General features: G+C 46.4%; 2 protein-coding genes across 2 annotated transcripts; both read left to right on the top strand.

Annotated features, from left to right (window-relative positions):
• The first annotated feature begins 11,433 nt into the window (after positions 1-11,433).
• Positions 11,434-14,387, top strand: LOC142906621 (uncharacterized). The gene has a single exon (XM_076054815.1). The coding sequence runs from the start codon at positions 11,434-11,436 to the stop codon at positions 13,480-13,482; it is 2,049 nt and encodes a 682-aa protein (XP_075910930.1). The 3' UTR covers positions 13,483-14,387.
• Positions 14,388-14,757: 370 nt separating this feature from the next.
• LOC142906620 (uncharacterized) lies at positions 14,758-17,929 on the top strand. The gene has a single exon (XM_076054801.1). It carries the CDS (start codon positions 14,759-14,761, stop codon positions 16,805-16,807), a length of 2,049 nt encoding a protein of 682 aa, XP_075910916.1. The 5' UTR covers position 14,758; the 3' UTR covers positions 16,808-17,929.
• Positions 17,930-26,611: the final 8,682 nt, after the last annotated feature.

The following is a 26,611-nucleotide window of genomic DNA, read 5'->3' as shown; positions in this document are numbered from 1 at the left end:
GTTTACTATAGTACTATAGTGTTGGGACCACGTGTATACTGTTTACTACAGTACTATAGTGTTGTGACCACGTGTATACTGTTTCCTATAGTACTATAGTGTTGTGACCATGTGTATACTGTTTACTATGGTACTATAGTGTTGTGACCACGTGTATACTGTTTACTACAGTACTATAGTGTTGAGACCAAGTGTATACTGTTTACTATAGTACTGTAGAGTTGTGACCACGTGTATACTGTTTACTATAGTACTATAGTGTTGGGACCACGTGTATACTGTTTACTACAGTACTATAGTGTTGTGACCACGTGTATACTGTTTACTATAGTACTATAGTGTTGGGACCACGTGTATACTGTTTACTACAGTACTATAGTGTTGTGACCACGTGTATACTGTTTACTATAGTACTATAGTTTTGTGACCACGTCTATACTGTTTACTATAGTACTATAGTGTTGTGACCACGTGTATACTGTTTACTATAGTACTATAATGTTGTGACCACGTGTATACTGTTTACTACAGTTCTATAGTGGTGTGACCACGTGTGTACTGTTTACTATAGTACTATAGTGTTGTGACCACGTGTACACTGTTTGCTACAGTACTATAGTGTTGTGACCACGTGTGTAATGTTTACTACAGTACTATAGTGTTGTGATCACGTGTGTAATGTTTACTACAGTACTATAGTGTTGTGACCACGTGTATACTGTTTACTACAGTACTATAGTGTTGTGACCACGTGTATACTGTTTACTATAGTACTATAGTGTGACCACGTGTATACTGTTTACTACAGTACTATAGTGTTGTGACCACGTCTATACTGTTTACTATAGTACTATAGTGTTGTGACCACGTGTATACTGTTTACTATAGTACTATAATGTTGTGACCACGTGTATACTGTTTACTACAGTTCTATAGTGGTGTGACCACGTGTGTACTGTTTACTATAGTACTATAGTGTTGTGACCACGTGTACACTGTTTGCTACAGTACTATAGTGTTGTGACCACGTGTGTAATGTTTACTACAGTACTATAGTGTTGTGATGACGTGTGTAATGTTTACTACAGTACTATAGTGTTGTGACCACGTGTATACTGTTTACTACAGTACTATAGTGTTGTGACCACGTGTATACTGTTTACTACAGTACTATAGTGTTGTGACCACGTGTATACTGTTTACTACAGTACTATAGTGTTGTGATCACGTGTGTAATGTTTACTACAGTACTATAGTGTTGTGACCACGTGTATACTGTTTACTACAGTACTATAGTGTTGTGACCACGTGTATACTGTTTACTATAGTACTATAGTGTGACCACGTGTATACTGTTTACTACAGTACTATAGTGTTGTGACCACGTGTATACTGTTTACTACAGTACTATAGTGTTGTGACCACGTGTGTAATGTTTACTACAGTACTATAGTGTTGTGATCACGTGTGTAATGTTTACTACAGTACTATAGTGTTGTGACCACGTGTATACTGTTTACTACAGTACTATAGTGTTGTGACCACGTGTATACTGTTTACTATAGTACTATAGTGTGACCACGTGTATACTGTTTACTACAGTACTATAGTGTTGTGACCACGTCTATACTGTTTACTATAGTACTATAGTGTTGTGACCACGTGTACACTGTTTGCTACAGTACTATAGTGTTGTGACCACGTGTGTAATGTTTACTACAGTACTATAGTGTTGTGATCACGTGTGTAATGTTTACTACAGTACTATAGTGTTGTGACCACGTGTATACTGTTTACTACAGTACTATAGTGTTGTGACCACGTGTATACTATTTACTATAGTACTATAGTGTGACCACGTGTATACTGTTTACTACAGTACTATAGTGTTGTGACCACGTGTATACTGTTTACTACAGTACTATAGTGTTGTGACCACGTCTATACTGTTTACTACAGTACTATAGTGTTGTGACCACGTGCATACTGTTTACTATAGTACTGTAGTGTTGTGACCACGTGTATACTGTATACTACAGTACTATAGTCTTGTGACCATGTGTATACTGTTTACTATAGTACTATAGTGTTGGGACCACGTGTATACTGTTTACTACAGTACTATAGTGTTGTGACCACGTGTATACTGTTTACTATAGTACTATAGTGTTGTGACCATGTGTATACTGTTTTCTATAGTACTATAGTGTTGTGACCACGTCTATACTGTTTACTACAGTACTATAGTGTTGTGACCACGTGCATACTGTTTACTATAGTACTGTAGTGTTGTGACCACGTGTATACTGTATACTACAGTACTATAGTGTTGTGACCACGTCTATACTGTTTACTACAGTACTATAGTGTTGTGACCACGTGCATACTGTTTACTATAGTACTGTAGTGTTGTGACCACGTGTATACTGTATACTACAGTACTATAGTCTTGTGACCACGTGTATACTGTTTACTATAGTACTATAGTGTTGGGACCACGTGTATACTGTTTACTACAGTACTATAGTGTTGTGACCACGTGTATACTGTTTACTACAGTACTATAGTGTTGTGACCACGTGTATACTGTTTACTATAGTACTATAGTGTTGTGACCATGTGTATACTGTTTACTATAGTACTATAGTGTTGTGACCACGTCTATACTGTTTACTACAGTACTATAGTGTTGTGACCACGTGCATACTGTTTACTATAGTACTGTAGTGTTGTGACCACGTGTATACTGTATACTACAGTACTATAGTGTTGTGACCACGTGTATACTGTTTACTATAGTACTATAGTGTTGGGACCACGTGTATACTGTTTACTATAGTACTATAGTGTTGTGACCACGTGTATACTGTTTACTATAGTACTATAGTGTTGTGACCACGTGTATACTGTTTACTACAGTACTATAGTGTTGTGACCACGTGCATACTATTTACTATAGTACTATAGTGTTGTGACCACGTGTATACTGTATACTACAGTACTATAGTGTTGTGACCACGTGTATACTGTTTACTATAGTACTATAGTGTTGGGACCACGTGTATACTGTTTACTACAGTACTATAGTGTTGTGACCACGTGTATACTGTTTCCTATAGTACTATAGTGTTGTGACCATGTGTATACTGTTTACAATAGTACTATAGTGTTGTGACCACGTCTATACTGTATACTACAGTACTATAGTGTTGTGACCACGTGTATACTGTTTACTATAGTACTATAGTGTTGGGACCACGTGTATACTGTTTACTACAGTACTATAGTGTTGTGACCACGTGTATACTGTTTACTATAGTACTATAGTGTTGTGACCACGTGTATACTGTTTACTATAGTACTATAGTGTTGTGACCACGTGTATACTGTTTACTATAGTACTATAGTGTTGGGACCACGTGTATACTGTTTACTACAGTACTATAGTGTTGTGACCACGTGTATACTGTTTCCTATAGTACTATAGTGTTGTGACCATGTGTATACTGTTTACTATGGTACTATAGTGTTGTGACCACGTGTATACTGTTTACTACAGTACTATAGTGTTGAGACCAAGTGTATACTGTTTACTATAGTACTGTAGAGTTGTGACCACGTGTATACTGTTTACTATAGTACTATAGTGTTGGGACCACGTGTATACTGTTTACTACAGTACTATAGTGTTGTGACCACGTGTATACTGTTTACTATAGTACTATAGTGTTGGGACCACGTGTATACTGTTTACTACAGTACTATAGTGTTGTGACCACGTGTATACTGTTTACTATAGTACTATAGTTTTGTGACCACGTCTATACTGTTTACTATAGTACTATAGTGTTGTGACCACGTGTATACTGTTTACTATAGTACTATAATGTTGTGACCACGTGTATACTGTTTACTACAGTTCTATAGTGGTGTGACCACGTGTGTACTGTTTACTATAGTACTATAGTGTTGTGACCACGTGTACACTGTTTGCTACAGTACTATAGTGTTGTGACCACGTGTGTAATGTTTACTACAGTACTATAGTGTTGTGATCACGTGTGTAATGTTTACTACAGTACTATAGTGTTATGACCACGTGTATACTGTTTACTACAGTACTATAGTGTTGTGACCACGTGTATACTGTTTACTATAGTACTATAGTGTGACCACGTGTATACTGTTTACTACAGTACTATAGTGTTGTGACCACGTCTATACTGTTTACTATAGTACTATAGTGTTGTGACCACGTGTATACTGTTTACTATAGTACTATAATGTTGTGACCACGTGTATACTGTTTACTACAGTTCTATAGTGGTGTGACCACGTGTGTACTGTTTACTATAGTACTATAGTGTTGTGACCACGTGTACACTGTTTGCTACAGTACTATAGTGTTGTGACCACGTGTGTAATGTTTACTACAGTACTATAGTGTTGTGATCACGTGTGTAATGTTTACTACAGTACTATAGTGTTGTGACCACGTGTATACTGTTTACTACAGTACTATAGTGTTGTGACCACGTGTATACTGTTTACTACAGTACTATAGTGTTGTGACCACGTGTATACTGTTTACTACAGTACTATAGTGTTGTGATCACGTGTGTAATGTTTACTACAGTACTATAGTGTTGTGACCACGTGTATACTGTTTACTACAGTACTATAGTGTTGTGACCACGTGTATACTGTTTACTATAGTACTATAGTGTGACCACGTGTATACTGTTTACTACAGTACTATAGTGTTGTGACCACGTGTATACTGTTTACTACAGTACTATAGTGTTGTGACCACGTGTGTAATGTTTACTACAGTACTATAGTGTTGTGATCACGTGTGTAATGTTTACTACAGTACTATAGTGTTGTGACCACGTGTATACTGTTTACTACAGTACTATAGTGTTGTGACCACGTGTATACTGTTTACTATAGTACTATAGTGTGACCACGTGTATACTGTTTACTACAGTACTATAGTGTTGTGACCACGTCTATACTGTTTACTATAGTACTATAGTGTTGTGACCACGTGTACACTGTTTGCTACAGTACTATAGTGTTGTGACCACGTGTGTAATGTTTACTACAGTACTATAGTGTTGTGATCACGTGTGTAATGTTTACTACAGTACTATAGTGTTGTGACCACGTGTATACTGTTTACTACAGTACTATAGTGTTGTGACCACGTGTATACTGTTTACTATAGTACTATAGTGTGACCACGTGTATACTGTTTACTACAGTACTATAGTGTTGTGACCACGTGTATACTGTTTACTACAGTACTATAGTGTTGTGACCACGTCTATACTGTTTACTACAGTACTATAGTGTTGTGACCACGTGCATACTGTTTACTATAGTACTGTAGTGTTGTGACCACGTGTATACTGTATACTACAGTACTATAGTCTTGTGACCATGTGTATACTGTTTACTATAGTACTATAGTGTTGGGACCACGTGTATACTGTTTACTACAGTACTATAGTGTTGTGACCACGTGTATACTGTTTATTATAGTACTATAGTGTTGTGACCATGTGTATACTGTTTTCTATAGTACTATAGTGTTGTGACCACGTCTATACTGTTTACTACAGTACTATAGTGTTGTGACCACGTGCATACTGTTTACTATAGTACTGTAGTGTTGTGACCACGTGTATACTGTATACTACAGTACTATAGTGTTGTGACCACGTCTATACTGTTTACTACAGTACTATAGTGTTGTGACCACGTGCATACTGTTTACTATAGTACTGTAGTGTTGTGACCACGTGTATACTGTATACTACAGTACTATAGTCTTGTGACCACGTGTATACTGTTTACTATAGTACTATAGTGTTGGGACCACGTGTATACTGTTTACTACAGTACTATAGTGTTGTGACCACGTGTATACTGTTTACTACAGTACTATAGTGTTGTGACCACGTGTATACTGTTTACTATAGTACTATAGTGTTGTGACCATGTGTATACTGTTTACTATAGTACTATAGTGTTGTGACCACGTCTATACTGTTTACTACAGTACTATAGTGTTGTGACCACGTGCATACTGTTTACTATAGTACTGTAGTGTTGTGACCACGTGTATACTGTATACTACAGTACTATAGTGTTGTGACCACGTGTATACTGTTTACTATAGTACTATAGTGTTGGGACCACGTGTATACTGTTTACTACAGTACTATAGTGTTGTGACCACGTGTATACTGTTTCCTATAGTACTATAGTGTTGTGACCATGTGTATACTGTTTACAATAGTACTATAGTGTTGTGACCACGTCTATACTGTATACTACAGTACTATAGTGTTGTGACCACGTGTATACTGTTTACTATAGTACTATAGTGTTGGGACCACGTGTATACTGTTTACTACAGTACTATAGTGTTGTGACCACGTGTATACTGTTTACTATAGTACTATAGTGTTGTGACCACGTGTATACTGTTTACTATAGTACTATAGTGTTGTGACCACGTGTATACTGTTTACTATAGTACTATAGTGTTGGGACCACGTGTATACTGTTTACTACAGTACTATAGTGTTGTGACCACGTGTATACTGTTTCCTATAGTACTATAGTGTTGTGACCATGTGTATACTGTTTACTATGGTACTATAGTGTTGTGACCACGTGTATACTGTTTACTACAGTACTATAGTGTTGAGACCAAGTGTATACTGTTTACTATAGTACTGTAGAGTTGTGACCACGTGTATACTGTTTACTATAGTACTATAGTGTTGGGACCACGTGTATACTGTTTACTACAGTACTATAGTGTTGTGACCACGTGTATACTGTTTACTATAGTACTATAGTGTTGGGACCACGTGTATACTGTTTACTACAGTACTATAGTGTTGTGACCACGTGTATACTGTTTACTATAGTACTATAGTTTTGTGACCACGTCTATACTGTTTACTATAGTACTATAGTGTTGTGACCACGTGTATACTGTTTACTATAGTACTATAATGTTGTGACCACGTGTATACTGTTTACTACAGTTCTATAGTGGTGTGACCACGTGTGTACTGTTTACTATAGTACTATAGTGTTGTGACCACGTGTACACTGTTTGCTACAGTACTATAGTGTTGTGACCACGTGTGTAATGTTTACTACAGTACTATAGTGTTGTGATCACGTGTGTAATGTTTACTACAGTACTATAGTGTTGTGACCACGTGTATACTGTTTACTACAGTACTATAGTGTTGTGACCACGTGTATACTGTTTACTATAGTACTATAGTGTGACCACGTGTATACTGTTTACTACAGTACTATAGTGTTGTGACCACGTCTATACTGTTTACTATAGTACTATAGTGTTGTGACCACGTGTATACTGTTTACTATAGTACTATAATGTTGTGACCACGTGTATACTGTTTACTACAGTTCTATAGTGGTGTGACCACGTGTGTACTGTTTACTATAGTACTATAGTGTTGTGACCACGTGTACACTGTTTGCTACAGTACTATAGTGTTGTGACCACGTGTGTAATGTTTACTACAGTACTATAGTGTTGTGATCACGTGTGTAATGTTTACTACAGTACTATAGTGTTGTGACCACGTGTATACTGTTTACTACAGTACTATAGTGTTGTGACCACGTGTATACTGTTTACTACAGTACTATAGTGTTGTGACCACGTGTATACTGTTTACTACAGTACTATAGTGTTGTGATCACGTGTGTAATGTTTACTACAGTACTATAGTGTTGTGACCACGTGTATACTGTTTACTACAGTACTATAGTGTTGTGACCACGTGTATACTGTTTACTATAGTACTATAGTGTGACCACGTGTATACTGTTTACTACAGTACTATAGTGTTGTGACCACGTGTATACTGTTTACTACAGTACTATAGTGTTGTGACCACGTGTGTAATGTTTACTACAGTACTATAGTGTTGTGATCACGTGTGTAATGTTTACTACAGTACTATAGTGTTGTGACCACGTGTATACTGTTTACTACAGTACTATAGTGTTGTGACCACGTGTATACTGTTTACTATAGTACTATAGTGTGACCACGTGTATACTGTTTACTACAGTACTATAGTGTTGTGACCACGTCTATACTGTTTACTATAGTACTATAGTGTTGTGACCACGTGTACACTGTTTGCTACAGTACTATAGTGTTGTGACCACGTGTGTAATGTTTACTACAGTACTATAGTGTTGTGATCACGTGTGTAATGTTTACTACAGTACTATAGTGTTGTGACCACGTGTATACTGTTTACTACAGTACTATAGTGTTGTGACCACGTGTATACTGTTTACTATAGTACTATAGTGTGACCACGTGTATACTGTTTACTACAGTACTATAGTGTTGTGACCACGTGTATACTGTTTACTACAGTACTATAGTGTTGTGACCACGTCTATACTGTTTACTACAGTACTATAGTGTTGTGACCACGTGCATACTGTTTACTATAGTACTGTAGTGTTGTGACCACGTGTATACTGTATACTACAGTACTATAGTCTTGTGACCATGTGTATACTGTTTACTATAGTACTATAGTGTTGGGACCACGTGTATACTGTTTACTACAGTACTATAGTGTTGTGACCACGTGTATACTGTTTACTATAGTACTATAGTGTTGTGACCATGTGTATACTGTTTTCTATAGTACTATAGTGTTGTGACCACGTCTATACTGTTTACTACAGTACTATAGTGTTGTGACCACGTGCATACTGTTTACTATAGTACTGTAGTGTTGTGACCACGTGTATACTGTATACTACAGTACTATAGTGTTGTGACCACGTCTATACTGTTTACTACAGTACTATAGTGTTGTGACCACGTGCATACTGTTTACTATAGTACTGTAGTGTTGTGACCACGTGTATACTGTATACTACAGTACTATAGTCTTGTGACCACGTGTATACTGTTTACTATAGTACTATAGTGTTGGGACCACGTGTATACTGTTTACTACAGTACTATAGTGTTGTGACCACGTGTATACTGTTTCCTATAGTACTATAGTGTTGTGACCATGTGTATACTGTTTACTATAGTACTATAGTGTTGTGACCACGTCTATACTGTTTACTACAGTACTATAGTGTTGTGACCACGTGCATACTGTTTACTATAGTACTGTAGTGTTGTGACCACGTGTATACTGTATACTACAGTACTATAGTCTTGTGACCACGTGTATACTGTTTACTATAGTACTATAGTGTTGGGACCACGTGTATACTGTTTACTACAGTACTATAGTGTTGTGACCACGTGTATACTGTTTACTATAGTACTATAGTGTTGTGACCACGTGTATACTGTTTACTATAGTACTATAGTGTTGGGACCACGTGTATACTGTTTACTACAGTACTATAGTGTTGTGACCAAGTGTATACTGTTTACTATAGTACTGTAGTGTTGTGACCACGTGTATACTGTTTACTATAGTACTATAGTGTTGGGACCACGTGTATACTGTTTACTATAGTACTATAGTGTTGGGACCACGTGTATACTGTTTACTACAGTACTATAGTGTTGTGACCACGTGTACACTGTTTGCTACAGTACTATAGTGTTGTGACCACCTGTGTAATGTTTACTACAGTACTATAGTGTTGTGATCACGTGTGTAATGTTTACTATAGTACTATAGTGTTGTGACCACGTCTATACTGTTTACTATAGTACTATAGTGTTGTGACCACGTGTATACTGTTTACTATAGTACTATAGTGTTGGGACCACGTGTATACTGTTTACTATAGTACTATAGTGTTGGGACCACGTGTATACTGTTTACTACAGTACTATAGTGTTGTGACCACGTGTATACTGTTTACTATAGTACTATAGTGTTGTGACCACGTCTATACTGTTTACTATAGTACTATAGTGTTGTGACCACGTGTATACTGTTTACTATAGTACTATAATGTTGTGACCACGTGTATACTGTTTACTACAGTACTATAGTGGTGTGACCACGTGTGTACTGTTTACTATAGTACTATAGTGTTGTGACCACGTGTACACTGTTTGCTACAGTACTATAGTGTTGTGACCACGTGTGTAATGTTTACTACAGTACTATAGTGTTGTGATCACGTGTGTAATGTTTACTACAGTACTATAGTGTTGTGACCACGTGTATACTGTTTACTACAGTACTATAGTGTTGTGACCACGTGTGTACTGTTTACTATAGTACTATAGTGTGACCACGTGTATACTGTTTACTACAGTACTATAGTGTTGTGACCACGTGTATACTCTTTACTACAGTACTATAGTGTTGTGACCAAGTGTGTACTGTTTACTACAGTACTATAGTGTTGTGACCACGTGTATACTGTTTACTATAGTACTGTAGTGTTGTGACCACGTGTATACTGTATTTGCTATAGTACTATAGTGTTGTGACCACGTGTATACTGTTTACTACAGTACTATAGTGTTGTGACCACGTGTGTACTGTTTACTACAGTACTATAGTGTTGTGACCACGTGTATACTGTTTACTATAGTACTATAGTGTTGTGACCACGTGTATACTGCGGGATTGTGGGTAATCGTCTCCCATGCTCGGTCTCAGTCGGTGTGCCTCACTCGTATAGTCAACATCCGTGCGAACCTATCTTGTTTACTATAGTACTATAGTGTTGTGACCACGTGTATACTGTTTACTACAGTACTATAGTGTTGTGACTACGTGTATACTGTTTACTACAGTACTGTAGTGTTGTGAATACGTGTGTGTGCGTAAAGCATTTTTTTATTTTGTGTCCATGTGTAGTGACTGTTCTTTAGTAACTGTACTGCAAGTGAAAGTCGTCCTACACAATAACCATCCTCTATCTCGTCTCCCTCACACCAGCCACGATTAAATGTAATTAATAAATTTGATTACTTTATATTAAATAATAAAAATATAAAAAGGTATTTTGTATTAATATTTTTTATATGAATACGGTATTTTTGGTTTGTGGAACGAATCATCTGAGTTTCCATTATTTCTTATGGGGGAAATTCGCTTTGATATACGAGTGCTTTGGATTAAGAGCACGTTTCCAGAAGGAATTATGCTTGCAATCCAAGGTTTCACTTTATTAGTTATTTTTCTATCTACGTGATTTTACCGAAAGATACCAAAGAGTATGCTGTTGTTAGTTTAAATGTTTGGTAAGTAAGACTTAGTCTGTGCTGCTCTCCAGTTGCCTGGATGAAAAGTGGCCCAAGCTTTTCCCAATCCTGGCCTCCTGGCTCAAAAACGTAAAAAACAAACTCGCAAGTCTGTCCCCAGGGTCACAACGCACTCACAGACACGGAGCAGGGAGTTTCAGCTAATGACGCCGTTGATGTTTTTCGTAACTTTTGCAGAGAGCGATGAGAATGAGGATGAGGACCGGAAGGAGGAAGATTTCCCGGGCGCTGCAGAGAAAGAAAGGTGGAGGTCTCGGCCGAGCACCGAGTCCCTGGGCTCGTATGGCCGCGGTGCGGAGACGAAAGCGGCGGGCGCAGGGGAGGGGAAACAGCCCCGGCACCAAGCAGAGCTGTGCTCCTCACCTGAAGAATCCAGCTCCACTCAGGCCATCGCTCCCACTGGGGCCATCGCCTCCACCTCCACTCGGGCCATTGCCTCCATCTCTACTCGGGCCATCGCCTCCACCGCTGCCATCGCCTCCCCCGCTGCCATCGCCTCCCCCGCTGCCATCGCCTCCACCTCCACTCAGGCCATCGCCTCCATCTCTACTCAGGCCATCGCCTCCCCCACTGATATCAACTCCACCTCCAATGCTTCCATCGCCTCCACCTCCACTCGGGCCATCGCCTCCACCTCCACTCGGGCCAACGCCTCCACCTCCACTCGGGCCATCGCCTCCACCTCTACTCAGGCCATCGCCTCCACCTCTACTCAGACCATCGCCTCCACCTCCACTCAGGCCATCGTCTCCATCTCTACTCAGGCCATCGCCTCCCCCACTGATATCAACTCCACCTCCACTGCTTCCATCGCCTCCACCTCCACTCAGGCCATCGCCTCCACCTCCACTCGGGCCATCTTCTCCACCTCCACTCAGGCCATCGCCTCCACCTCTACTCAGGCCATCGCCTCCACCTCCACTCAGGCCATCGCCTCCACCTCTACTCAGGCCATCGCCTCCACCTCCACTCAGGCAATCGCCTCTACCTCCACTCGGGCCATCGCCTCCACCTCTACTCAGGCCATCGCCTCCACCTCTACTCAGGCCATCGCCTCCATCTCTACTCAGGCCATCGCCTCCACCTCTACTCATGCCATCGTCTCCACCTCAACTCAGGCCATCGCCTCCACCTCTACTCAGGCCATCGCCTCCACCTCCACTCAGGACATCGTCTCCATCTCTACTCAGGCCATCGCCTCCCCCACTGATATCAACTCCACCTCCACTGCTTCCATCGCCTCCACCTCCACTCAGGCCATCGCCTCCACCTCCACTCGGGCCATCTTCTCCACCTCCACTCGGGCCATCGCCTCCACCTCTACTCAGGCCATCGCCTCCACCTCCACTCAGGCCATCGCCTCCACCTCTACTCAGGCCATCGCCTCCACCTCCACTCAGGCAATCGCCTCTACCTCCACTCATGCCATCGTCTCCACCTCAACTCAGGCCATCGCCTCCACCTCCACTCAGGCCATCGCCTCCACCTCTACTCAGGCCATCGCCTCCATCTCTACTCAGGCCATCGCCTCCATCTCTACTCAGGCCATCGCCTCCATCTCTACTCAGGCCATCGCCTCCACCTCTACTCAGGCCATCGTCTCCACCTCAACTCAGGCCATCGCCTCCACCTCCACTCAGGCCATCGCCTCCACCTCTACTCAGGCCATCGCCTCCATCTCTACTCAGGCCATCGCCTCCACCTCTACTCATGCCATCGTCTCCACCTCAACTCAGGCCATCGCCTCTACCTCTACTCAGGCCATCGCCTCCACCTCTACTCAGGCCATCGTCTCCATCTCTACTCAGGCAATCGCCTCCACCTCCACTCGGGCCATCGCCTCCACCTCTACTCAGGCCATCGCCTCCATCTCCACTCAGGCAATCGCCTCCACCTCCACTCGGGCCATCGCCTCCACCTCTACTCGGGCCATCGCCTCCATCTCTACTCAGGACATCGCCCCCACTGCTGCCATCGCCTACACCTCCAATCGGGCCATCGGCTCCACTGCTGCCATCGCCTCCATCTCTACTCAGGCCATTGCCTCCACCACTGATATCAACTCTACCCCCACTGCTGACATCGACTCCACCTTCACTCCTGCCATTGCCTCAACCTTCACTTCTGCCATCGCCTCCACTGCCACTATCGCCACCACCGCCACTCGCACCATCACCTCCACCCATGAGTAATCAAGCTAACCCCCAGGATTGGGAGCTCCCTGCTTTCCACCTGCCTCCACCTCCACCAGAGCCCTGGGCTCCTCCACCCCACCGTGATACCAGACCGGGCCCGGCACACGAGTCTTTTGCTCCCTGTTCTTCACGGCAGCGTTACCGCAAGTCCCGCAACAGCCGCCTTCCTCCCCGCCTCCGCAAACCTCCTCTCGAATCCTCAACTCCACTGCTGCCATCGCCTCCATCTCTACTCAGGCCATTGCCTCCACCACTGATATCAACTCTACCCCCACTGCTGACATCGACTCCACCTTCACTCCTGCCATTGCCTCAACCTCCACTTCTGCCATCGCTTCCACTGCCACTATCGCCACCACCGCCACTCGCACCATCACCTCCACCCATGAGTAATCAAGCTAACCCCCAGGATTGGGAGCTCCCTGCTTTCCACCTGCCTCCACCTCCACCAGAGCCCTGGGTTCCTCCACGCCACCGTGATACCAGACCGGGCCCGGCACACGAGTCTTTTGCTCCCTATTCTTCACGGCAGCGTTACCGCAAGTCCCGCAACAGCCGCCTTCCTCCCCGCCTCCGCAAACCTCCTCTCGAATCCTCAACTCCATCCGCATTGATTCGTCCCATCCACCCGGACCGAGAGCACCTTCCCCCCGGCCTCGCTCCACCTGCAGGGCAGCGGATCCCCCCCCAGCCCAAGTGCAACGGCCGGGGTCCCGCGTACGGAGTCCCAGGTGCCCCTTCTGCCTGGCACCACTCCCACGAGTCGCGCTTCACGCGGCGTCCCGCCCTCCTCCCCACGCCTCCACCGGATCAGTGGATTCCTCCCCACCTTCGTCCCAGCCGAGCGGCTCCTGCTCCACACTGGGCCACCCGTCCCACTTTTGTTCCGTGCCGCTCCACAGCTTTTGGTTTGTGGAACGAATCATCTGAGTTTCCATTATTTCTTATGGGGGAAATTCGCTTTGATATACGAGTGCTTTGGATTAAGAGCACGTTTCCAGAAGGAATTATGCTTGCAATCCAAGGTTTCACTTTATTAGTTATTTTTCTATCTACGTGATTTTACCGAAAGATACCAAAGAGTATGCTGTTGTTAGTTTAAATGTTTGGTAAGTAAGACTTAGTCTGTGCTGCTCTCCAGTTGCCTGGATGAAAAGTGGCCCAAGCTTTTCCCAATCCTGGCCTCCTGGCTCAAAAACGTAAAAAACAAACTCGCAAGTCTGTCCCCAGGGTCACAACGCACTCACAGACACGGAGCAGGGAGTTTCAGCTAATGACGCCGTTGATGTTTTTCGTAACTTTTGCAGAGAGCGATGAGAATGAGGATGAGGACCGGAAGGAGGAAGATTTCCCGGGCGCTGCAGAGAAAGAAAGGTGGAGGTCTCGGCCGAGCACCGAGTCCCTGGGCTCGTATGGCCGCGGTGCGGAGACGAAAGCGGCGGGCGCAGGGGAGGGGAAACAGCCCCGGCACCAAGCAGAGCTGTGCTCCTCACCTGAAGAATCCAGCTCCACTCAGGCCATCGCTCCCACTGGGGCCATCGCCTCCACCTCCACTCGGGCCATTGCCTCCATCTCTACTCGGGCCATCGCCTCCACCGCTGCCATCGCCTCCCCCGCTGCCATCGCCTCCCCCGCTGCCATCGCCTCCACCTCCACTCAGGCCATCGCCTCCATCTCTACTCAGGCCATCGCCTCCCCCACTGATATCAACTCCACCTCCAATGCTTCCATCGCCTCCACCTCCACTCGGGCCATCGCCTCCACCTCCACTCGGGCCAACGCCTCCACCTCCACTCGGGCCATCGCCTCCACCTCTACTCAGGCCATCGCCTCCACCTCTACTCAGACCATCGCCTCCACCTCCACTCAGGCCATCGTCTCCATCTCTACTCAGGCCATCGCCTCCCCCACTGATATCAACTCCACCTCCACTGCTTCCATCGCCTCCACCTCCACTCAGGCCATCGCCTCCACCTCCACTCGGGCCATCTTCTCCACCTCCACTCGGGCCATCGCCTCCACCTCTACTCAGGCCATCGCCTCCACCTCCACTCAGGCCATCGCCTCCACCTCTACTCAGGCCATCGCCTCCACCTCCACTCAGGCAATCGCCTCTACCTCCACTCGGGCCATCGCCTCCACCTCTACTCAGGCCATCGCCTCCACCTCTACTCAGGCCATCGCCTCCATCTCTACTCAGGCCATCGCCTCCACCTCTACTCATGCCATCGTCTCCACCTCAACTCAGGCCATCGCCTCCACCTCTACTCAGGCCATCGCCTCCACCTCCACTCAGGACATCGTCTCCATCTCTACTCAGGCCATCGCCTCCCCCACTGATATCAACTCCACCTCCACTGCTTCCATCGCCTCCACCTCCACTCAGGCCATCGCCTCCACCTCCACTCGGGCCATCTTCTCCACCTCCACTCGGGCCATCGCCTCCACCTCTACTCAGGCCATCGCCTCCACCTCCACTCAGGCCATCGCCTCCACCTCTACTCAGGCCATCGCCTCCACCTCCACTCAGGCAATCGCCTCTACCTCCACTCATGCCATCGTCTCCACCTCAACTCAGGCCATCGCCTCCACCTCCACTCAGGCCATCGCCTCCACCTCTACTCAGGCCATCGCCTCCATCTCTACTCAGGCCATCGCCTCCATCTCTACTCAGGCCATCGCCTCCATCTCTACTCAGGCCATCGCCTCCACCTCTACTCAGGCCATCGTCTCCACCTCAACTCAGGCCATCGCCTCCACCTCCACTCAGGCCATCGCCTCCACCTCTACTCAGGCCATCGCCTCCATCTCTACTCAGGCCATCGCCTCCACCTCTACTCATGCCATCGTCTCCACCTCAACTCAGGCCATCGCCTCTACCTCTACTCAGGCCATCGCCTCCACCTCTACTCAGGCCATCGTCTCCATCTCTACTCAGGCAATCGCCTCCACCTCCACTCGGGCCATCGCCTCCACCTCTACTCAGGCCATCGCCTCCATCTCCACTCAGGCAATCGCCTCCACCTCCACTCGGGCCATCGCCTCCACCTCTACTCGGGCCATCGCCTCCATCTCTACTCAGGACATCGCCCCCACTGCTGCCATCGCCTACACCTCCAATCGGGCCATCGGCTCCACTGCTGCCATCGCCTCCATCTCTACTCAGGCCATTGCCTCCACCACTGATATCAACTCTACCCCCACTGCTGACATCGACTCCACCTTCACTCCTGCCATTGCCTCAACCTTCACTTCTGCCATCGCCTCCACTGCCACTATCGCCACCACCGCCACTCGCACCATCACCTCCACCCATGAGTAATCAAGCTAACCCCCAGGATTGGGAGCTCCCTGCTTTCCACCTGCCTCCACCTCCACCAGAGCCCTGGGCTCCTCCACCCCACCGTGATACCAGACCGGGCCCGGCACACGAGTCTTTTGCTCCCTGTTCTTCACGGCAGCGTTACCGCAAGTCCCGCAACAGCCGCCTTCCTCCCCGCCTCCGCAAACCTCCTCTCGAATCCTCAACTCCACTGCTGCCATCGCCTCCATCTCTACTCAGGCCATTGCCTCCACCACTGATATCAACTCTACCCCCACTGCTGACATCGACTCCACCTTCACTCCTGCCATTGCCTCAACCTCCACTTCTGCCATCGCTTCCACTGCCACTATCGCCACCACCGCCACTCGCACCATCACCTCCACCCATGAGTAATCAAGCTAACCCCCAGGATTGGGAGCTCCCTGCTTTCCACCTGCCTCCACCTCCACCAGAGCCCTGGGTTCCTCCACGCCACCGTGATACCAGACCGGGCCCGGCACACGAGTCTTTTGCTCCCTATTCTTCACGGCAGCGTTACCGCAAGTCCCGCAACAGCCGCCTTCCTCCCCGCCTCCGCAAACCTCCTCTCGAATCCTCAACTCCATCCGCATTGATTCGTCCCATCCACCCGGACCGAGAGCACCTTCCCCCCGGCCTCGCTCCATCTGCAGGGCAGCGGATCCCCCCCCAGCCCAAGTGCAACGGCCGGGGTCCCGCGTACGGAGTCCCAGGTGCCCCTTCTGCCTGGCACCACTCCCACGAGTCGCGCTTCACGCGGCGTCCCGCCCTCCTCCCCACGCCTCCACCGGATCAGTGGATTCCTCCCCACCTTCGTCCCAGCCGAGCGGCTCCTGCTCCACACTGGGCCACCCGTCCCACTTTTGTTCCGTGCCGCTCCACAGCTTTCCATGACAGACATCATCATCCGCCCCTTGTCCAACCCACACCACTGCATCACCATAGCCCGGCGACATTCACGGACTGCTCACACACGTGACTCCTGCTGGTCGGGTGACCGTGATGAACTATATGTGTCGCGTTGATGGCCATGTGATGGACATTGCTTTGAGTGGCAGAGCAGGTGGTTGTCATGATTAATACATTTGTGTTGTTATTGGACACTGCAGTGTGCGTGTGAGTTGCTGTGCGGTGCAACAGAGCACGTATTTGGTGTCGATCTTCGCGTGTGTGTGATTGTGTGGAGCGGTAGTGTCATGGTTAACGCTACACCGCGCTTCGAAACCCAGGTTTGACCCGAGTTAGCTTTCCGCACACGGCCACAGCCGGTGCAAGCAGTTGCGCAACTCGGTTGCACACAACTGAAGTCACTCTACACGTGGAAGTCTCTGCAACCAATTTGCTTGGCGATTGGTGGCCAGAACCACGAGCGATCCACACAGCACAGGGTGCTGGTCAGTCTGACCAACCACCCATTTCACCTGACTTTCCACAAAATCACCATTAATGTTCCTTTCCCAGGCAGTGACACCAACTCTGCCAAAGTGTGTTAGGAACTAATGCTGTGTATGTTCGGCAGAAACTCTGCACGATTCTGCTGATAAGACACTTAATTTCGAAACCATTTGAGAATGTCGTATTTATAATAAACGTGCACCATTTTTTAGCTGCTTGCCGCCCCTGTACATAGTACCTCTGTATTGATTACAAGTCCTGTGTGCTCACCATTGTACCATGGCATGTGCCTAGGTGGCACTACCGGATGGCTCCCATCCATAGCTGCCAGGCCATCGGCCAGCGCGATAAATATTCGACGCCAACCAACAAATATTTATTCCCACGAGGGGTGACGGGAACCGAACCAGGGATGTCCAGAGCAATCAACTCGTTAATGCGGGAGACCTGAATAGTTCCCGGCGCGTGACACAGTAACGCTGTTCGGCTGGCGACAGCACTCTGCTGCCGTATGCAACAACACACTCCACCCCGTTGACAACCTGGGACAGAACCGCGCCAATGCTGGTGTTGGTTGCGTCAGTATCAAGGACGCACGGCATGGCAAAGTCAGAGTAGCGGAGGGGAATTGCGAAGCGCAACAAATGCGGCTTCCTCCTCCCCCCAATGAAACCTCTGACCCATAACCGTCAAGGCGTGGAGAGGTTTTGCGAAGGTAGCGAACCCAGTGACAAACCGGCGATAATAAGACGCAAAACCAATAAAACTCTGCACCTGCATCATCAACGTGGGGGTCGGCCACGTCCGAACACACGTGGTTTTGTCGGGATCTATCGCAATGCCCGATTTACTGACAATATGACCGAGATACCGCACGGATTTCTGAAGGGGGTAACACTTCTGCGGCTTGAATTTGAGATGGGCCGCTCGCATTTTAAGAAAGACAGCGCGTAACCAATCAAGATGTTCTTTGAACGTACGGCTGAAGACGATGACATCGTCGAGGTATTGTAAGCATGAGTCCCATTGAAGTCCAGCCAGCACCAGCTCCATCAGTCATTGGAACGTAGCCGGTGCTGCGTGGAGTCCCATGGGAAGCTGATTTAATTCAAACAGGCCTTGAGGTGTTCGAAAAGCCGTTTGGGTTTAGAGGCCTCATTTAGTGGCAAATGCCAAAATCCGGACAGGAGATCAAGGGTGGAGAAGTTCTGTGCTCCCGCCAGAGCGTCCAGGGAATCGTCCATCCGAGGGAGAGGATACGCGTCAGCCACCGATATCTTATGAAGCTTCCTAAAGTCGACACACAACTGCAAGCTACCATCGTGCTTCTTAATGTGGTGGGTAATTGTCAGGCGTAATACACCGCCACCACTACTGGAAAATATGTAGCTGCAGTCAGGGCCCAACAGGCGGCAATAGCGGGTCCAGCCTGTACCAAGTAGGACTCGTAGGTAAGGCAATTTGGAGGGCGGTTTGGAACCGGAGGTGGACACCCCAGGCCCCCAGTGGGGGCTGGGGGATTGCGCCGACATCCCCGGGGCCGGTGGGTCGTCGTCCTCTTCATCTGGAGACCTGGTACGTATTGTTCGCCTAGTCTCCATAATCTATAGTTAATTAACTAACGTTTGGCCACTTCCAACACCAGTTGTAGTGGGCTCAAATGGAGACTCAGGCTTCTATAGGAGACAACACGTTTATTTAACATTAACACGCTAAAACTAGATTCAAAGTTTTCGTGACTGCAGGAATTACTCTTTGGTTTTTTCGGTTAAGTCACGTTGACAGAAAAAAAATTAAATAATAGAATACGCCGTTTTTCTAGTGTCGCTCCTATAATTTTGTTGACGGACAAATGGACAAAGGGCACAATAGCTTAGTGTTTGTGTATGTATATGTTATGTTTTTAAGAGAAGACAAGTTTGTAAATATATTTTTGCCCCGGGAAACGCTGGGTACTTCCCGCTGGTACTGATATTAAAATATATATTTTAAACTGTGCCAAAATCAATCAAAACGAACAACAGTAGATCAGAATTAAATCTACAATGCTTGATATTTTATCATCCGCATAGGCGAGTGATGGTCAGGATGTTGTGTATGTGTAGTCACATAGAATTGGTCACTACGTAGCATAGCGCTGGCTGCTGGCAGGGAAGGGGATCTGCAGAGTGAAGCAGCCCTGATTGACAGCAGACCACGTGATAGACCTGAGAAGGATCTCGGGTAGGACACGTCGAGATCCTGCTAGTAGATTCTAGAAGGGGAGCGTGGCCGGAGGGGAGCGAGGCCGCGCTAAGAGGATTAAAGGGGACCCCGAGCAGGGGATGAGGGCCATCGTTTGGAGTGGGATCGCCGTCGTCGTCGTCGTCGTTGCTGTTGAAGATCGTCGCCTTCGCCGCTGTTGTCATCCACTTGATAATTGTGCTGCTAGCAGTAGTTGCCTGTCTTAGTTCAGCGCCGTCAGTGTCAGATGGCGAGCGTTGTGTTGTAGGCTAGCCACGAGTGAGAGTTGCGTTTAAGCGAGGGACAGAGCGTTGTATTACAGCAGAGAGTGTGTAACAGTATGCTCGGTGTGTAATTAAAGAATTGCCTCGAAGAAGTTACGTCTCCAAGTTAGTCACTATATATTTTTTCATGGGCATGGCTAGAGTTGTCACCTGTCCAGGAATTACCATTTGTGTTTAGGTGGTGGGTATTCATTCTTACGAGATATAGCACCCGCATTGTGTCGTTTACTGTGTAGTTCTGATAATTCTAGACTGAGTGCTGACTGAGAAATCTGTCCAGGCTTGGTCTACAGTCAAAAATGTGGCAATCTCATAGCAGCACCCTCCTGCGTCTCCAGTGTGAATATGCTGTAGAGTAAGTTTTCAACGCAGCGTATGTTTGCATGCTGAACTTCTTTCGCACCGTACGCAGGCAACCATGCTTATTGGCGGTGCGGGGGAATAACAAATTGAACAAAAAGAACAGGGACACAACTTGAAAACATAGAAGTGCATTTATACGTGGGGCGGTTGTTGAAGGGGGAGAGGGATGAAAATTATTAAGAGAGGCGTATCAGGGCAGAGCACAGTGCTGATTGGAATCTGAACTTAAATCATGAAACGTAACAAAGCCATTTTCCTAAAGCAGAACGTTTTTTAATCAGTGGATATGACCTGCAACAACAGATGCATCACAAACATGGCCATTGACGAAGACAATGGAACCAATGTTGAGAAGTGCACAAGGAAGCATAGAGATGCACATGCTAGGAATTAAACTGAGAATGGAAGACGGACACGTCAATTGGACATCATATGCAAATTAAAGGCATAATTTTAGTTTAGAAAGGTGGGGTGAGGCAGGACACACAACTTGAAGAGATGACGGCCGGTGGTCGTGACTAACGTGGGAATGGGAGCTAAAGGAGGGAACACAACCAATAGAGCGTCCACTGCGAAGATGGATCGAATAAATCAACCGGTGGGCAGTAGCCAGACAGATTTTTGCATTGCAAATCCGCAAGAGATGGTGATGGCTTCGGACAGAAGTGGAGAAATCACGGCTGGAGATGGTGACGGCTGCATAAGCAGCTTTGGAAAACATTTACACGATATCACCTTCAAAAACAACCATTCACTAAAACACATTTTCATTAAATCTGTATTCAGAAAGATAAACTAAAACAGTACAGGAATTATATCGTCTTTATTTTGCAAATTTTACAATAAAGGGTATTTTTTTCATTGCACTAGTTTAAGATAAAAACATTTTTTGCCGAAATAATGACATTAATAGGCACATTAATTGAAAGTGCAATTTTAAATAAACCGTGTAATTATTCGATAGTTTTGGTTAGAGTCTGTGCCTGTGTTAGAGTGCCAGAAAAAGTCCTGGCAAGGATTATTCAACATCACCTTGCCAGGCATGCTGAGAAGAGGATTGGGGAGCCCCATTGTGGTTTCAGGCCTGGGCAGCCACAGATGCCACATCTTCCTTCCGTTTGCTACAGCAGAGGAGTGTTGAATTCCGACAGGACTTACAGCTCTGCTTTATTGACCTGGTCAATGCCTATGATACCATCAATAGGTCTGGACTCTGGGTTGTTCTTCATGCTTTCGGAGTCTCTGACTCTCTGCTCACAATAATTAAGGACTTCCATGATATTGAGCAGGGCCGAGTAAAGCTACTTGGCCGGAAGACAAAGCTATTCCCCGTTAACCTTGGGATTCGACAGTAATGTCCTCTGGCTCCGTACACTGTTTAAAATATTTTTGGTCCACGTCGTTCGAGAAACCTTCCATGTCCGTACCGGAGCAATCTATATCTGATATAGATACAATGGGAGGCGGATTGATGCCCGGGTGCGCTTGAGAGCTTGCTCCCGATTTGTCATCCATGTTACGTATGCGAATGATCTAGACCTGGAGCGTGCCACTAGACAGGGGTGGGGAACGTCCGGCCGGCCGGCCATGAGGCCTGCGAAATCATTTGGTCTGGCCCTGCCAAGGCAACCGCAGGCGGGACTCGAAATTCAATCAATCTTGGAGCAAACCTGGAAAAGCAGTTGCGAGTAGCAACATCATCAATACCAGCTAACATCATCAATGCCAGCTAATATCTCCACACGCCTCACCAAAGAGAAGCAGTTCCAGCCATCGCATTAGGGGTGAGTTAACTAAATGTTTGACCAAATATAATAGGCTCATTTTGAAGTTGATGATTTTGTATGGCCCGCGAATGATGTTATAAATATCCAAATGGCCCTTGGCACAAAAAAGGTTCCCCACCCCTGCACTAAGAGGTGGGGCCTTAACCATCAGCCCCACCAAAACTAAGCACCTGCCTCGCTATGTTGTGCCATTAAACAAGGGGTGGGCAATTTTTTTTACTCGCGGGCCACAATGGGTTCTAAAATTTGACAGAGGGGCCGGGCAAGGAACAGATGGATGGAGTGTTTGTGTGAACTAATATAAATGACATGTAAAAATCATTACATGAAAGGATTTGGCCTTTAACAGGTAGCAAAGCATTTATTTGCAAGGCAATTTAACAAATTGCACGAACATGAACAATACAAAAACATGTCGTAACGTGACTGATCAAACATCATGAAAACATCTGAGGCCTGCGCCCAAACCAATTACCACATTCCCGGACAAAGTGCTCCATCTAATGGGGAAATGAGGGCATTACAGGTGAAAGGTAAAATTTAATTTAATAATATTTGGACAAGTTCGGGGGGCCGGATTAAAAAGCCCAGCCCATGTCTGCATTTAACCCTCCACCCCTTAACTCCCCATTGGTAATGGGGCAGTTGTAAATTGGATGGTTTTCCACATCTGGATAGTGTGCTTATGACCAACTCCGGTTTGACAGAAGAGGTCTCACTCCGAATCAGTCGAGCGGCATTATCTTTTCATCGGTTGCATAACGCTGTGTGGAAGCTACCTGATATCTGTCGCTCCACAGCAGTCTTCGGATCTTCTCGGCCACGGTCATGCCCTTCCTTCTCGATGCTTGCCAAACGTGGACCCCCCTAATGGAACATCTTCACCGGTAATAAACATTCATGATGGCCTTCCTACGATCCATCCTGTGTTTAACCAGGCTGGATTGTGTGAGCTCACAATCCTTTACAGATCTGGACAAAGTCCCATCGGTAAGCGCCTCCAGCAGGTAATGCTACATTGGTTGGGTCATGTACCACGCCTCCCTAACCACTGCATCAAAGGGGTCTAAACAGGCGCGGCACGGGCTAGAGAAGAGATTAAATGATGTGGTACAAGAGGATGTGGAACTGAATTGACTTGCGAATGACTGGTACCAGCAGTGTAAAGAGCGGCCTATGTGGAGGAGACTCATGATGGACGATACTGGGCAGTTGGAGGTAGTCGCCCTCCAGCAACAACAGAGGGCAGCAGAGAGACGCTCACAACAACGAGCAGAGCCTCAGGCGGATAAAACACATCAAGTTGGCACAGTAGGGGAGGCACAGCTTACACATCTGCCACTCATCTCAGTCAAACCATGGCAGCTGGATCTGACCCGTGATCACGTGGCCATAAAGTGCACTTAGCCTGGCACAAGTGCCGTGGCAACGTCACCGCCACTTAGTGGCGTTTGTTGTCCGTGTGTGTGTGTGCAATTGTGGTGACTCATTTCGCCCCTTACGACAAGCCAGCATCAGGATGCAAGGTATTTGAACATAAAATGTTTTTATAAATTTGTATGTATTTTATGTTTCACACAACGATCCCGACAGTCCTCGACTTATGAACTCAATTAGTTCCTGGGACCCGTTCGTGAGTCAAACGGTTTGTAAGTGGGAACACAATAATGTACACACGTGCGCGCACGCACACACGAGCACAAACACTGGAAGCGCGAGGATGACACAACTCGTGGAGGATCGCTCCGCTGAAAAAAGAATAGATCCTCGGTTCAGTTTGCAAGTGCGAGTTCGCGTTGTAATTCTCAATGTTGAAACATGTTTCATGGTAGCTGGTTCCTAAGTGCGGAAATTCGTAAGTCGAGTGTTCGTAAGTCGATGCCTGCATGTATGTGTAATGTTTATTTGTTACTGTAAACGGAAAAATCCGTGTAGCCAGTAACCCAGCTAGTTTCGGTGGAAACAGCTGGAACCCACTAACAGAGTTAATGTTGTGGTGGAGAGAAACCCAGCCAGTAAGGAAACTCGAGGCATAGATTATTGTAATAGTAGTATGACTTACATTGCTATAGCAGCGTTGATGAAAAATACTTGAATAACACATTTAGCATTATCTTATTGCAATATATTAAAGTGTAATGGCAAATTAAAACGACGCGAAACAATTTAGCAATCCTGTACAGCGATTTACGTAATCAAATTAAGTTAATTGCAAACGCTGAAACACGTACATATTAGTGAACATATCGTGGATAGAAGAAACTGATTAAACAAAATATCCATACAATTAAAACATCAATGAAGCAGGTTGCTGGAATGGATGCTCCAGGCGCCACTCTACGCGTGAGTGGTGCCAGTGGACTGAGAGGCCGTGCCAGGAGTCGCTGTCGCTGGCTGCTCAATGACCACCACCCTCTCGGCCGCTGCAGGGAGGGCGCGGCGCTGAGCCTTGAACTTCAGCTTCCCGTCTTCAGTCAAGCAGCAGCTCACGCTCTGCGGGTCCACGTCCCTGGGCAGCTGCGTCTCCCTGTGGAACTCCTGGCAGCTGTGGCTGTAGCTGCCGCTGCTGACTTCTCCGCTCTTCACCTCGCGCCGTCCGGCCACCACCAGCTTGTCTCCAGACACCTTCACGGCCAGGTCCTGTGGGGAGAAGTCCTGCACGTCCAGGGACGCGACAAACCCGCCTCCCTGCTCCTGTGGATCTTCAATCTGGAACCCACTGCTCACGGCCGGCTGCTGCAGCAGTGCGTCTCCGAGGCTGCCCGGAGCCCGCGTGTGGCTGCTGAGCTGATCGACTCCACGGAAGATTCTCTCCATCCTCTCAATCTCGCTCCTCATGTCTCGCTGCAGCTGCTGGAAGAGACTTTCACCGCGGGGGTTCCAGACCGGCCAGCCTGGCCAGACGTTCCTCTCCTTCACGTGCATCGCAGGAAAGTAAACACTCAGGGCCATGCTTGTTGATGTGCTAGTTTAGAGAAGACGTCACACAGCTGAACCCCAGGTTTGAGTCACTGCTATTTGCTGTGGATGAGGGAAGCCCTGGGAGCAGCTGCGTCATTCTGGACGCTTCTGGCTCCCCTGGAATCTGCTCGTAGCTACTGCCAGGGCGATAAAAGCAGCTCCTGTAGCTGCACTGGCAGAACATCGGCAGAGGAAGGAGCAGCGCTCACAGCGCTAACAAGTGAAGCGAGCGTCACTGTGAAGCACATCAACAAGCAAGCATAAGATGTCCTTAATTAACGCTAAGACACATATTAATCAAAAACGCTAAGACACCTATTAGCAACATCAGTAAGGATGAGCGTTTTTTGCTTTCTCAATTAAAAAAGAGAGAGGACATCGTCATCATCTCAGCCGACAAGGGCAATTTCACTGTCCTCATGGAAAAAAAAAACACATACAATAACAAAATTCAGGACCTACTGAATGATGGTAGATTTACCAAAATCAATAGAGATCCCACCAACCGCCTTGTTACAAAAACCAACAATATCATCACTGATTCAACATCTTTAATCGAACCAACCAAGCGGCTTTCCTTAAAACCCTCTGCTGCTAGACCACCCAGACTTTATGGCTTACCAAAAATCATAAAGAAGATACACCCCTTCATCCTATCGTCTTCATTATTGACTCACTCACCTACAAACGGGCCCCATTTCTGTCTCAGACCTTACAACCATTCACTGGTAAGACCACCTCAGCTGTACTTAAATCAGCTCACTTGGTAT

Source organism: Petromyzon marinus, chromosome 4 (genome assembly GCF_048934315.1).
Source record: "Petromyzon marinus isolate PM22_M1 ecotype Great Lakes invasive population chromosome 4, UKy_Petmar_22M1.pri1.0, whole genome shotgun sequence".
Lineage (NCBI taxonomy): Eukaryota > Metazoa > Chordata > Hyperoartia > Petromyzontiformes > Petromyzontidae > Petromyzon > Petromyzon marinus.
The sequence above is the reverse complement of the archived record's forward strand: the minus strand, read 5'-3'. Positions and strand labels throughout refer to the sequence as shown.

Bases quoted from the DNA above. Each gene is read 5' to 3' on its own strand.
- LOC142906621 (XM_076054815.1), top strand. From the start codon at position 11,434: ATGACGCCGTTGATGTTTTTCGTAACTTTTGCAGAGAGCGATGAGAAT.
- LOC142906620 (XM_076054801.1), top strand. From the start codon at position 14,759: ATGACGCCGTTGATGTTTTTCGTAACTTTTGCAGAGAGCGATGAGAAT.